At 36.6% G+C, this 15,071-nt stretch overlaps 4 protein-coding genes across 4 annotated transcripts; 2 read left to right on the forward strand and 2 right to left on the reverse strand.

The window, feature by feature from the left end:
• Positions 1-2,309: 2,309 nt before the first annotated feature.
• Positions 2,310-3,796, forward strand: PKNH_1237500 (fructose-bisphosphate aldolase, putative; the record flags this gene model as incomplete). Its single annotated transcript, XM_039114176.1, has 2 exons — positions 2,310-2,312; positions 2,690-3,796. 2 exons carry the CDS (start codon positions 2,310-2,312, stop codon positions 3,794-3,796), a joined length of 1,110 nt encoding a protein of 369 aa, XP_038969824.1.
• Positions 3,797-5,128: 1,332 nt separating this feature from the next.
• On the reverse strand, positions 5,129-6,340 carry PKNH_1237600 (shikimate dehydrogenase, putative; the record flags this gene model as incomplete). The annotated part of the gene is made up of 4 exons (XM_039114177.1): positions 5,129-5,147; positions 5,296-5,358; positions 5,489-5,582; positions 5,938-6,340. The coding sequence occupies 4 exons, from the start codon at positions 6,338-6,340 to the stop codon at positions 5,129-5,131; spliced, it is 579 nt and encodes a 192-aa protein (XP_038969825.1).
• Positions 6,341-7,127: 787 nt separating this feature from the next.
• On the reverse strand, positions 7,128-7,611 carry PKNH_1237700 (conserved Plasmodium protein, unknown function; the record flags this gene model as incomplete). Its single annotated transcript, XM_039114178.1, has 2 exons — positions 7,128-7,460; positions 7,570-7,611. 2 exons carry the CDS (start codon positions 7,609-7,611, stop codon positions 7,128-7,130), a joined length of 375 nt encoding a protein of 124 aa, XP_038969826.1.
• Positions 7,612-9,938: 2,327 nt separating this feature from the next.
• Positions 9,939-14,655, forward strand: PKNH_1237800 (eukaryotic translation initiation factor 2-alpha kinase 1, putative; the record flags this gene model as incomplete). The annotated part of the gene is made up of 2 exons (XM_002260392.1): positions 9,939-10,057; positions 10,227-14,655. 2 exons carry the CDS (start codon positions 9,939-9,941, stop codon positions 14,653-14,655), a joined length of 4,548 nt encoding a protein of 1,515 aa, XP_002260428.1.
• Positions 14,656-15,071: the final 416 nt, after the last annotated feature.

Here is a 15,071-nt window from a genome sequence, read left to right on the forward strand (position 1 = left end):
GCATGGAGGGGAAACTATGACACACTTAAGCTTAAGCACGCGTAGTCGGAGAAGTGACGATGTGCAGCATTAGAACCCATGTAGGAGGAAATCCGAAATGCGTGTTGAACACCCAGTGAAAAAAAAAAAAAAAAAATTATATTTTTTTTTTACCATCCATATGTTTCTGCTCTTTTTGCACAGAGACACACTTAAAATGAACGAGGAAAGAACATTAAAAGAAATATGAGGGCATAGAGATATTATGGCCCCGCGAACATTAACTAATTAGTACCAAAACGCGCCCCATTTATTCTATAAAACGCCCAGTTATAGTTCCACGCGCATGTATGTTTATATGTATATATATATATATGCATACATATGCTCACACCTGTTTGTGCGTCCCGCGTACTAACATTCAAATATTTCCCCCTTCATAAGCGCAAGCTAACTTTTTCCCAAAAAGGAAGTAGAAAACTGTTTTTTTTTTTTGTTTTTTCTTCTGTTCCTGTTTTTCAGCTTCCTCAGGTATAACAAATTTATAGAACTTTTTCCTAACCATTTTCTTCGAACGCATGTAGGAAGTTTTTTTCCCCTTTTCTGGTACACACATGTAGTACCTTCGAAAACTTCTCGTATCCAACTTTTTCCGCTTTATCGAACAGAAAAGGAAAACGACCAAATAAGACGCTTAACCATGTGCAAAGTTTTGCGAAATTTTATATTTTCGTGCTAATTTTTTTTTTTTTTTTTTTTAAAATGTCTATTTAAAGGAAGCGTTCACTTTTTTTTTTTTTTTTTTTTTTTTTTTTTTGACAAAATTAAAAATTAATCTTTTTCATTTTTCCATTTAAATATTTTTACAAAAGTTTATTTTCCTTTTTTTCTTTTCAAATTTATCATTTTTGCATTTTAATTTTTTTTTTTTCCACACATTTTTAACAAAAAGGAACATAATAATATTTATAAAACGATTAACCACGCCATCCATCACTTTGCTTCACAATTTTTTCTGCTTCGCCATTTCATCCACTTCTTCCTCTTTTAAACACATAATTAAAGCAATTTCGTGATTAAAAAATTCATTTCATGTTTCACATTCACGTTTAAGATAAAACACATTCAGTCGAACGCATCCCTGTCCTCCCCCAACTTTGGCAATTACATACAAAAACGATTCGAATTTTCTTTAACACAGTGGTATGTAATATAGAGGGCAAAATGATTTATTATGAAGCATTAATTTTGTAAACAAATTTTGACGGAAAAAAGGAAAAGAAAATATTTCTATATATACTTCACCAAGAAAAAAAACACCTATTTTTATTTTTGCAGGGAAGAAACACATTTACAATCCGACAGTCCTACAAATAACATATTTACCGCAAAACTCTCAACTTTTAAAAATGGTAAGGCATAATGATGACGAACTGCAGTTTGCTCATATGTAGAAGTACATGCGAACGTTTAGTTATTGGTGAATTTACATAATACATGGGAGGGGAAAAGAAAAAAAAATGTTTTTTTTTTTTTTTTTCCTTACATTCGCATTTTATGGTTATATAACGCCCACTTTCTATTCGTGCTTACATTTGCAAGCGTTTTTTTTTTTTTTTTTATGCTATAGATGAACTGCGTGGGTGACACTTCTTCCGTTGCACCAGGAAGAGTTTACATTCTTTGTACCATCTTTTGGCAGTTCGTTACATACACGCCGTTGTGAACAGCGCTTGAAAAATGGAGTAAATTGCATGTAGTGCATATTTATGTGCACTTTTGTTCCCATTTCATCGCCCCCTTTTTTATTCGCATTCTTGCCTTACATATTTTCGTAAGCATGCACGAATTTCTGCCCCGCCCAATTTCTACAAACGGCGATGTGATGGAAAGTAACATCACATCTTTTGAGACCAAACAACGGAACCGGTGTTTATCGCGTAAAGCATTGACCGGGGGGTGCAGATGATATATGTTAAGAGGTTTTACATTGGCATACCACAAGGGGTACGTACGAATTAATTGCTACATAAATATGTCACTTATTTGAGTTGTTACATGTTGGCACCACCACTCTGCGCACTTCCAAATTTTTGTTAAATTATTTGTATGTTGCTTTCGGAAATGCCTTTTAGTTTTTCGTGCTTGATCCAAAAATATAAATTCATTGGTGAATATTTTTTCTGCATTTTTTTCACAAAAAGAAAAAAATATATATATGCATAATTTTTGCTGAACTTTTAATATATTTTTCCTGCGTACGATAGCCCTATATGTATATACATATATATAACTATACCTATACGTAGAAAATCTAATTGCTCACAAAAATGGTACTAAGCATAATTGAGAGTTGTTCACTTGTTCGAAAAAGAGAGGAATGGCCAAATATTGGGGGTTGAATGAGTGCGCCTTACCCCCGTATGGTCATACCATTCTCTTGCCAAAATTCGTGTGATGTTTATGTGGGCTTACCATTTTCCCCCTCCCTTTGTACATGTACCTATTGTAGTGTACATATAGTTGTGTGCGTGATAGTATATAGTACATGCCCAGAAGAACAGCATTTACACACGAATAACGAATTGGCTAGCTGAACAGAGAGAAAAAAAAAAAAAAAAAAAAAAAAAAAAAAAAATGAGGTCATCTTCCCATTATGGCCTTGCAAATACTAATGTCTATAAATTTTTGCCCCCTCCTCCCTTTGCAGGCCACGGTATCCGAATATAAAAACGCCCCCCTCAAACTACCCGCAGATGTTGCTGAAGAAATAGCAACCACAGCAAAGAAGCTTGTTCAAGCAGGAAAGGGAATTTTAGCTGCTGACGAATCGACCCAAACTATTAAGAAAAGGTTCGATAACATCAATGTAGAAAATACTGTCGAGAACAGAGCTGCCTACAGAGACCTACTTTTCGGAACGAAGGGATTAGGCAAATTTATATCAGGTGCAATTTTGTTTGAAGAAACCCTATTCCAGAAAAATGAAGCTGGTGTCCCTTTGGTAAATTTATTACACGATGAGGGAATCATTCCAGGAATTAAGGTTGACAAAGGTTTAGTTACCATCCCATGCACTGATGATGAGAAATCAACCCAAGGATTGGATGGTCTAGCTGAAAGGTGTAAAGAATATTACAAAGCTGGTGCAAGATTTGCAAAATGGAGAGCTGTGTTAGTAATTGATCCAGTAAAGGGAAAGCCAACTGATTTATCCATTCAGGAAACTGCATGGGGATTAGCTAGATATGCATCAATCTGCCAACAGAACAAGCTCGTACCAATTGTTGAACCCGAAATTTTGGCTGATGGTTCTCACACTATAGAAGTATGTGCTACTGTAACTCAGAAAGTCTTGGCTTGTGTTTTTAAAGCATTGCATGATCAGGGAATTTTGTTGGAAGGAGCTTTATTGAAGCCCAACATGGTGACTGCAGGATACGACTGTACTGTGAAAACCAAAACACAGGACATTGGTTTCCTCACCGTGAGGACTTTAAGTAGGACGGTGCCCCCAGCTTTACCAGGAGTTGTATTCTTATCGGGAGGTCAATCAGAAGAAGAAGCATCTGTCAATTTGAATTCCATGAATGTGCTAGGTCCACACCCATGGGCATTGACCTTTTCCTACGGTAGAGCACTACAGGCATCCGTCTTGAATACCTGGAAAGGAAAGAAGGAGAATGTAGCAAAGGCCAGAGAAGTGTTACTAAAGAGAGCAGAAGCGAACTCCTTGGCGACATATGGAAAGTACAAGGGAGGTGCAGGTGGAGCCGATGCAGGTGCATCCCTTTACGAGAAGAAGTACGTCTATTAAGATTTTTTGTGGCACGAAGAAGAATTAGAAAAACATTGGCACTTTGAATTTGAAGCATCAGCAATGTGTGCAAATGTGAACAATATATGAGTGACCCCTCTGATCAAACGCCACCACAGACGAAGACTTTCCCATTACGAAATGTCCTGCCAGATAGAGATTCGCACAAAACCTGTGCAGATAAGCAGCTATATCTCCTTTTCGCCGCATAAGATCCTTCCATTTATGCGTGCCCGTACCACCTGCACACACACACCTTCTGTACGTACAACACCATTTCATAGCCCGATGTATTTTTATTTCCCCCCAATCCTATACGTATATATATATATATATATATTTCATGTACTATTAGCAAGAATTTGTGATTTTTCTGATTAAATTAGCTCTTTGACCGAGTGCCAAACAAAGGTGTATATACTAGCACGTGTACCTATGTATGGTGTGCACGTATGTGCATGCGTATGTATGTTCATGTGTTCTGTCCTTTATTATTTCTATACCACGTGTCAAACCATGCAGCGAAGACTTTTTAATATTAATTAAAAAACAGTCAACCAAGGAAAAAAAAAAAAAAAAAAAAAAAAATAGAGTAGCAGCAGTAATAAGCATCGGTAACAATACCGACAAGAATAAGTAAGTTAACTCAATAGTTAATTAGGGACGGTGTGTATATATAAATTGCCTCCCCGTGGTGCAATTCCATCAACGCTTTAATAAGAGGAAGTGCACATGTTAAGGTTGCATTCTCCAAATGTACATTTTGGGATATCCCCTATGATGATGAATTTCGCAAACATATTCATTCATGTTTTAAATATTAGGCGGATTAAAAGTTGTGGAGGAAAAAAAAAAAATTGGTCGTACAGAAGAAGCTAGGGGAAAAACAAATTAGAGTTGTTCTATCTATGTGATCGTTTCATATATTTGAGAATGAAACATGCAATAGTTGATCACTCAGCTATATTAAAAATATAAAAATAAAGGAGGGGAAGTTCAACGGGATAATGCATATAGAGTGTAAGTGAAAAATTGCGCCTTATAAGTGCCGGTCTATATAGGCCCATTCGGTGTGTTTCCTCATAAGAAGCTTACCGAACTGTTAACCATTCCGCAATGCCCTCTACTCATTGGGTGTACGTATTGTTTACACCCTCCAAACAATAGTATATATAACAATAGTTACAAAAAAAAAGTAGAAAAATTACAATTCCGCGATGTGACGTGGAACTTCAAATTTGAGCTGCCTTCCCATGACACGAGGAGCAACGCTTTCTGGACTTGTTTACTTTTTTGAGAAAAAGTAGGCTAACCATGTCTACGCTTTGTCACTTAAATGAGAATAATGTAACTAAATGGGGTGGGGGTAAAAATATGAAGCGCTCCACAGTGTTAGGAATAGGAAAATAATGAGAACGTAAAGATGGAAGAAATTTCACGAACAAGTGGAACTTCACAGAACGTCCGATTAGACAAATGTTCGTTTGCCTTGTGGTTACCTTAAGATGCAGCCGAGCCATCCAGGGATGAGAATCTTGTGATACTCCCTGAAAATTATTTTGCTAAAAGAAATTTAAAGATAAGGTGCATACGTTAGAGAAGAAAAAAAGGCAGAATGATAATTAACATGTTTTACAATTTCGCTCTGTACCGCTGTTATTTTATTTATTTTTTCCTTAAAAAGGTTTTTACTTGAAAGCAGAAGCTGCGAGACCAGAACATATGGGGGAAACCACGCTATTCTCAAATACTTTGTTCAATTCCCAGCACGTTAAAGTGCAGAAGCCTGTCGAATTGGGAAAGCGACGAGATGTACGTGTATGTCTGCCTGTCTGTGGGAAGACAGAAACATATATGTAAAGGACGAAATAGTAAAATGGTATAGCAGTGAGATGGGAGGTGAATTATATCTTTAATACGTTCTACATTAGCATACATCTGTTTATAAAAGTGAAATATTAAGAATATCCCCCCATGTGCGGATATGTGTAGAGATAGGTGTGTGGTTCAACTGTGCAGTGAGCAAAGCCACAAAGGGGCATAAAATGGGGTCTTTTCATAAATGATGTGTACACATTTATGTGTATGTGCGCACATATGAAGTTATATGCAAGCGCATCGGTTTGGATATGCAGGCCTACATGTCCAGAATGCAAGTCTTGAAGCGAGGAAATTTGAGACCTCAATATTTTTCTTCAAATTGGATAAATTACGGAAGGGGAAGAAATTACAGATATATTTGTTGCTCTTACGACTATTGTAAAAGTTTAATTTACTAGCCAAACGGATTTTTCTATGATGAGATAAACACTTGGGTGATATATGAGCTGTGCTGGGAGGACCGTTACTGCGTGCTACTGAACATAACCCTTTTTTTAAACAATGAAATATCAAGTTGTCATTTTTATATACATAAAATTTTCTATAAATTTCCCGTCTAAAAATATATCCAATTATGACCCCATTTAGATACATTCGAATGGTGTATATGGATACGATGTTTTTGCATTTTATTTGGCTATCCTCCTTCATCATATCATTCATTTTAGCCTTTCCTCTTGTCAGTTGGTTTGTTGTGAGGTTGGTGGATTGGATGCGTGTGGGAGGGGGCCTGCTTGTGCGGCGTTCCTTGTAGTTCAATAATTACGCTTCAATTGTTCAATTTTTATTTTTCATTTTTCATTTTTTATTTTTCATTTCTTCTTGCCTTATTTTACCTTTTCCCCGCTGACAACTGGCAAATGCCGCAAAAGGGGAATGCGGAAAAAAGGCCACGCAAGCAACTCACGTAAACTCACCAGAGCTCATACGAACGCACATGCAATGCACGAGGATGTAAACACATGGATGGATAAGCCTGTGTATAAGTTCACACGTATGTACTATAAATGATTGCTTTTTTATTTTATTTTATTTTTTTTTGGGGGGGGGAGAGAAAAGGCCCTCCTTTTCCACGTATACGTTGTAGCTTACTTTTTGCTGAATTGACAAGAAAGTGCGTGTGCCTTAGATGTACATGTAGAGAAAAGCTGGACGTGTATTTTATCCTGTTCCGTTTTGTTCTTCCATTTTTTTTTGACACTTCACGTGTGTTCCTTCGCCCAAATGGGGAAAGAAAATTGGTGCATTTTTTAAAAAGAGATGGGAGGATATAGAAGAAGGGGACAAAAATTCGTTCCATCTTTTTTGTGTGGCATTTTATTGTTTTCTATTTTTGCAACAACGCTAACGCTGTTTGGGTGGATATATATGTGAAGTAGCTACTGAGGTACATATGGGTGAATGGACGGATATCTTGATGTATGTGTTCTTTTTCAGGGGGAGGGGCCGGTCACATGATGACCTTTTTAATATTTTCAAGCTTCGTTTCCAAGTTTTTGATGAAGCATAAATTTTTGTTCCTCTCCGTGGTCAATATATCTGCCTGTTTTTTTACGTCTTCGTTTTTTTCATTTATTATGTTAATTTTTTGGAGGACATCATTTTTAAAGTTCTCCATTTGGTCGTACACCTTTTTCTTTTCTTTATTCAAAAATTCGGTGATGGAGCCTTTTTTTTCTTCGTACAATTTAAGGTAAAGGGCCTTTTCCAAGTTGGCCTTCTCTTCTGTGGGTATGTCCCTTTGAGCAGTCACGTCTCTAAGCGTTTTTGTGAGCTCGCCTAGCTGTTCATGGAGTGGGATGATTAGGAAAGGTAGGATGTACTCCTATGTGTAGATGAATTCATTGCTATTTTATAGTGCTACGTTTTTTTTTTTCCCCCTTTTTTAGTACCTTCGTGCTTAAGCCTTTTGGCTCTGCGTCCTTTTCTGTCATTTTACGAAAGAAAGGCAAAGGGGCAAGCACGAAGCGGTAATGTGACCCTCTACTAATTGTCCCAAACGTAGCGTTATGCAACTCCCTCAGGAGTGCTAAAAAAAAAAAAAGATGTTTTTGAGAGGAAGACAAATGTTCAAAAGTGTACACACAAATATGTCCGTTAGGTGTGGCTCTATTCTCTTTTGAAGAGTATTTATTTGGAATTCTAAAGAGGGCGCGTCCGTTTAGAAGTTACGTTTAGTACAAAATAAGTAGGAACGAAATGTTATGTGCACATTTTAGGTGGTCAAAGGGGAAATTTAATTTTTTCTAAATTATTTTTCAAAGAGGTAAATGTATTTATCATGGTGTCTAAATGTTTTTTTTTTTTTTTTTTCCCCTTTTTTTCAAAAGAAAAAACTAACTATGCTAGATGATTACCCCGATTAATGATCCATTAGGGGGGGGAAAACACCTTCACATTTGAGGCGCGTAAAAACAGTTATTTATTTTTTCGCATTTTAACCTTTTTCATGCAAATTTAGCTATAACGAAAAATCGCAATTTTTATTCGAACACATAAGAAAGGACGTCTTGATTAAGAATGAACATCTTAAAAAAAAAAAAAAAAAAATGCATGTTGTGCATAATATATTTATAATATATTGTTAATATGCACATAGGTAAGTATAACATTTTGGAATCATTTTTTTTTTTTTTTTCCTTCATGGGAAGAGCATACAAATTGAAATGCCCAAAATGTGATCATCGCAAAATTGTCCTGCTAGCGTATTTCGAAATAGGGAAAATTTCACTAGCGCGATTTAGACTCACGGACAGGCTTTTTGGAACTCGGATTTTTAAGATGGCCTTGGCATTAGGCGTTCCAATTTGCCCTTTTTAATTATTCGAACAATTGCCTTTTTAATTTCCTGCTAAGCTACCTTATTAATTACCTTGTTAATTACGTTTTTAGTAACGTTTTTAATTTGCTTCCTCCCACTCTCAATTGTGCACATTAATTTCACCTAGGAGGAATTTATGCATCCGCCCGTCTGTCATTAAGGAAGCGAGCGGACATTTCCGACTTGCGTATTTCCCCTAGTTTTACACTGGTCGAAATGATTTTTTTAAAATAATGCGTGTTATTTTATTAGCAGTGTAAAAGGGGACGACGCAAAAAAAACAGGTATTTTTAAAAGGAAATATAATTTGTGGTGTAGTTTCCTTCCAAATGAGATATTCTCCTTCCCTTTTTATAAACCAAAAATGGAGGGAATGCTTTACTAATTCTAACGATAACGCGGCAGACGTGACATAGTGTAAAATGACTTAATGTGTATAATGCTTTACACTACTGCGTTATTAGGACACTTTGTTACTCTGCTATTATATTATATTATTTTATATTATATTATTTTATTTATTTTTTTAATTTGTTTTTTTTTCCTGTACATACAACATATCTCTTTTGATAAAAATAGTTTGAAAGAAAAAAGGGGAAAATTTGGAAAAGTGAAAATTGTGCAAGTTGTTAAAACAAGAGATTTCCAGAACTTGCCAAGGGGTGTGAGAAGGAGACATATACATGCATGCGAATTTTAGTTTTTGCCTTTTCCTTTTCTGGAAGTGGAACGTTGCATAAATTTGGGTAAACCATTTTCTCCCCACTGGAAAAGCAGAGGTGAGAAAATTACGAATCGAAACGAAGAAAGCACAGAATAGGAAAACGAAGGACATAATAGGAACAAAGTATAGAAGCATCATAGAAAGGAAAAAGCTAAAATCTGCAACATATAACTTGAAACGAAAATTTTTCCGAATTGCACATGTACCAACGGCGAAACGAACAAGTCGACCACATGGTCAGAAGAACTACAAAAGGGTGCAACTAACAAAATATATATGCCCTTAAAAACGGAAGCAAAAGAACAAAAAATAAAAAATAAAAAATAAAAAATAATCCAGGAAAAAAAAAAACGTCTTTGGAAAATGATCTTCGAAAATGTGTCCTCGTTAGTGGTTCGAATGTCAGAAAAATGATATTCCCTGGGGGGAAGTAAAAAAAAAAATAAATAAATAAAAAAAAAAAAAAAAAAAAAACATCAAAAGTAACGTAACATAACGTATAATATCGCAAAACACAACAAAGTAACCTTAAAGGAAAAGAGGGGAAGGTTTCCCCAGGGAGGAAAACAATTAGGATCAAGTCTAGGCAGCTTCACCGCAGTGACATTTGACGTGTAGCACACTTCCCATGCAAGGGGTGTATGTGTGTTCGTCCTGCACGCGCGTATTAGCATTTCTGTGCTTCGCACAGTGAAGGGTGTAAGCAGAGCGAAAACATGGAAGAGAAAAAAACTGCGACGGAAGAAAAGAATCTCATTTCTGCGGAAAATATCTTCCACGACATTTGCACCTTGACCTTGAACAAGAACATCGAAATAGACATCATCCAAGAGGGGTACTGCTGAGAGGAAATACGTGGACGCTGCATGTGGTAGCAGCTGATGGTGTACTGCCTCCTTTGCGTGCATCCGTTGTATGCCTGTGTATGTCGTTCCCTTCATCACGCTACTCATTTTTTTTTTTCTTCTTCTTCTTTTTTTTTTTCCGCACTTGTTTTCCCGCAGATTGCTGAAAAAAGTGATAGGCGATGAAGAATCCAATAGCATTCAATTTCTGGAGGAAAGCACGAATACACAGAATGATTTGACAAAACTGAATGCACATCTTTTGGTTGACAAAATAAATTGGTCGCTATGCAAACATGAACTGAGATACGCGGATATTCACATCATAGTCGATTTTAACAAGAAGAAATTAAGTTATAGTATAGATAACTCAAAAATTCATAAATGCTATCACTACAGAATTACGCTTCTTCTAGACCATATTACACGAGAAGAACTTCCCTTTAAAGATAGCATTTTGTATTTGTACAAGGGGATCAATGATAAGAGTTCCATGACGTGTCTCTGCTGGCCAGATGGAAAGAATGTTGATAAATCATTAAGGGAGGATGAATCTAAACATGATGATATTCTTAATAGTGGTGAAATTGGAGAGAGTAAGATTTTTTCCACGGGGGAGAAGTTTGAAGAACATATGGATTGGTACGAAGAGAAAGATAATTTGTTTTTGCACAAAAATGAAGACATAGAAGAGTTAAGGAAAGCTCCCATTTCCTACTCCTTTGACCAGAAAATCATTTTTTCAAATAAGGAAAATGACCACTCGGATGATAAGCAGTCGCATAAGTCGTCCCAAGTGAAGCATCCAGGGAGGGAGGTTACTAAGAGGGCCGAGGTGAACATGGCCGAGGTGAACATGGCCGAGGCGAACATGGCCGAGGCGAACATGGCAGAGGTGAACGTGGCAGATGATTTGTCCTCCGATGTGGGGGCAGATGCGGAGAATGTGAAGCAGGTAGGGAAGGAAAAGAAGATGGGAGACGCTATCCTAAACGGGGAGGTGAAAAAAAGTTGTCCTGATGATAAGGAAGAAGTGCTAGAAAACTTTTCCAATGAAGAGTGCCATCCGGTAGGGGAGACTGCAGATGTGGACGCAGAAGACACGATTAAGCCGGGGAAGGTAGAGAGTGATCACAAGGATGGAGGAACAATATTTTCAATGAAAGATTTGGAAGAAATTAGCCATTTTCTTCGAAATGATTATATGAACAAAAAAGGAAAAGGCGGTAATTCTTTCATGATGGGAAGTAGGGCAGGAAAATACGTAAGAGAAAATGAGAAAAAGAAAAAAAAATTCATGAAAATTATGAATGAAAATATTCCTCTAACTCTTATTTTGTCAGATAAAGGTAACGAAATATGCAAAGAATTAATTAATAAATATTCGAGGTATTATCGAGATTTTGTAGAGGAATGTGTTTTAGGGTGTGGCGGATTCGGATATGTAATGAAGGTAAAAAATAAACGATTTAATATTACCTATGCTTTGAAGAAAATAACTTTATGTAGCAGCAAAAAGGGGGAGTGCTCTTACGTACATTCCAGTAGTGACCTAATGAATGAAAACAATCGGTACATAATGGAGGAAGCGATAATGATTGCAAAGTTGCAACATGAAAATATTGTAAGGTACTACGATGCCTGGGTGGAAAATAACATCGACTACTACCTGTACGATGAAGTGGAAAATAATTACGAACATGTCAGTAAAAAAAAAAAAAATTATACACACTATATGGAAGAAATAGTGAACATGCGGCAATACTATAAGGAGAAAAAGGGGATAGACATTAATGAAAAATATCTGTACATACTGATGGAGTACTGTCCAGGGAAGACGCTTAGGGAAGCCATAGACTGTGGGTTTATATATAAAAATGAGAAACTCTTATGGGAGTTGATAAAGCAAATTTTAAAAGGATTACACTACATACATGATATGAAAATTATGCACAGAGATATAAAGCCTTCCAACATTTTCCTTCAAATTAGTGAAAATATTTTGACAGCCAAAATAGGAGACTTTGGATTAACCACCCGAATTGACAACAATACTAATAATATCAACCCATCTGCAGGAACAGTAAATTATATATCACCTGAACAGATAAATGGAGAACATTTTGATCAGAAGGCGGATATCTTTTCTCTAGGGGTTGTATTCTTCGAAATGTTTCACGAGCCTTTTTCTACTCTTATGGAGAGGTCAATAGTGTTATCTAATTTGTTGAAAGGAATTTATCCGGATTATATAAAATCAGATCAGAAGATTTTCAACTTTTTATCAAAATTGTTAGCCCTAAATCCGCAGGAAAGATCTTGTGCATATTCACTACTGCATGAAAACTTCTTATTCTCCTTCGAAAAGGATTTCACCGAAATTTATAACTTAGTGGAGAACAAAAGGAACTGTGAAGAAGTACACACCATAATTAGTACCCTCTTTGACAGGGTTGAAAATATTAAGGAAGAAAGTCTGATTAAAAAGGAAGACATGGGATCTTTTCAAGGCGCAAAAATGTTTACGGAAGAATCGGATATGAAGAAGTGCATTAAGAAAAAGATTATAACTTCCTTGAGAAAAAGGGGAGCCATTTTTTTAATCACTCCAATGATTTTACGAAATAAATATTATACCAATTTGGAACACTGCCATGTGGATGGGAGTAGCAGTTCAAATAGTATCAGCAAGAAAAAGGACCTAAAAGTTGATAACATTTTTATTAACACCAACAGGAATGATAACCTCGACAATTTAGTGTACCTACTAGACATTTATGGCAACAGCGTCACATTGAGACCCTCCTTTTTTTTTGCCTTCTCTGAGTACATCTATGAAAATATCGAATGCTATAATAGGTATAATGAATCCAATTTTTTCTTCAAGTTTTACACTAGTGGATGCACCTATAAATATCCCACCATTCGAAGCAAGCCGACGAAGAAGGATCCCCCTGCTGCAATTTACCCTGAAGAAGCTGAAAAAATATTTTATTGCATTTTAATTAGTTCGAAGAATGTGTACGCACAGGAAGAATTAAATTACCTTTCCATCTTCTCCAATGCAGACATTCTGGTATCTCTCTCTACCTTGTACAATCATAGTTCGTGCCTCAGCAAGTTGATATTTCTATGGTCCTACATTGACCTTCTCCCTCTAATACTACACGAATGTTTAGACATTCCGCCAGATCTAAGTGAAGAAATAAGTATTCATTTAAAGAAAAATTATCCCCTTCTAGGAAATAAAGCGAACATTACACCCCTCCTACAAAAGTTCAAAATTAGCACCAATAATCTCTCCAAGGTAAGCGACTTTGTTTATTCCCTATTTCAGCTTAAATGCGAAAATGGAAAAGCGGACGAATATTTAAACTCTTTAAGTAAGTTCATATCTGATGATTTGAGTAAAACGGGTGTCCTTCTTCCTCCTTATAAAAACTTTTCCTCCGTTTGTGCGGATAAGATAAATGCATGTTATAGCACCAGCGACATTGCCATCGGGGGAGGCATCCCCAGTGCGAATACTAGTGGTAATGTTGCTTCTAACAGTATTGCTAGTGGGAATCTCACTTCCGGTGCCAATGACGTGTCCCCTAGAAGAGTCAACATCCAGCCGGAAGAGAAAACAAATCCCAACCCGATCAGAAAAGTGAAAAGCCTTTTACTGATAGACAAGGTGAAAAAGATCAATAGCTTTATCGGGACAAGCAGCGTCATGGAAAATACCTGCTTCGATTTATTCCTGAATTATGAAGAAAGCGTGTTCTCAAATGAAATTATATTTTATGTAATCGCCGAAGGGAAGAACAGAGATATCGTAGCATGCGGAGGAAAATTCGATCGGGTCATTCAGCATATGAAAAATGGGGGCGCGATTGCTACTGGTACAGTTTTGTCTGGCGATCTGGATACCAGCGTAGGCATAATCCATGACACTGGGAGCCGTGTTGGCGAGGACCTGGGAAATTGCCTAGAAAGCGATACCTACTACGGAGTAGACTACAACACGGGCGACAGTAGCAACGAGTCGAAGGTGCTAAACGTGAAAGCCTATGGAGTAGAAATATATGTAGAGAAAATATTCTTAAAGGTGACAGAGTCTAATGAGAAATCAGCGCTAAATGTTCAGTCTACTGGAACATTGGAGAAGACGCAGGTTTTTAAAAATATCTTACCGTTCCCCAATCATCAAAATGTTTTCTCCTGCTCGACAAATTTAATTCAGTCTCCAGTTAACAGTAGTCCATTTAGTTACTCCTCCACCAAGGTAGTTATTCAGGTTCACGAAATGTCCAACCTGCTGATAGCCTATGATTTGTCCAAGAAATTGTTACATAAGAGCATCCCCTCCTATATTTACTTTTCCGCCAATAATTCAAGCACGAAAAAAAAAATAAAAAACTTTAAGCCGAACAAGATAAGGTTTATCATTTCTATCAAGTCCAGTGGCAACAATATCTCTTTCGATGCCCACAACCCAATAAAGTTAAATGACGTTAATTATAAAATTTTTAATTCGAAAAATGAGGATTACAGTTTTATGCAACAGGAGGAGTTAATAAATTACTTAATTAAAAACGTCTAGTTATTATTCTCCCCTTTCAATTTTTGTGCAGTCCCCCGGAATGCTATTCCATATGATCAGCTTATGTGTGTGGAACAGCGGTAACCACAACTAGGTTCAGCTAGACTGCCATGCACACGTTATGCGCAAGTTGTATACACATATTTTGATGAGGAGGGTCATGTTAGCACACACACACACATTCGCAAGGTTTACCGACTCTCCATGAGAACATCTGCCCATAGTGCATTCCCCCTCATAGCACATTCAACATAGCGCATCGCGTCGCTTTTGTTTATTTTTTTTAATGTTCACCATCCCTAATTTGAAGCATTATTAATTTTGCCAGCGTTACTCATTTTTTGTGATTACGCGGGGTTCTTATTAATGCCATATTGTCAATATTGTGAAGTTTTTCCTTTTTTTCGTCCTTTTTT

The sequence above is a fragment of the Plasmodium knowlesi genome (assembly GCF_000006355.2).
Source record: "Plasmodium knowlesi strain H genome assembly, chromosome: 12".
Classification (NCBI taxonomy): domain Eukaryota; phylum Apicomplexa; class Aconoidasida; order Haemosporida; family Plasmodiidae; genus Plasmodium; species Plasmodium knowlesi.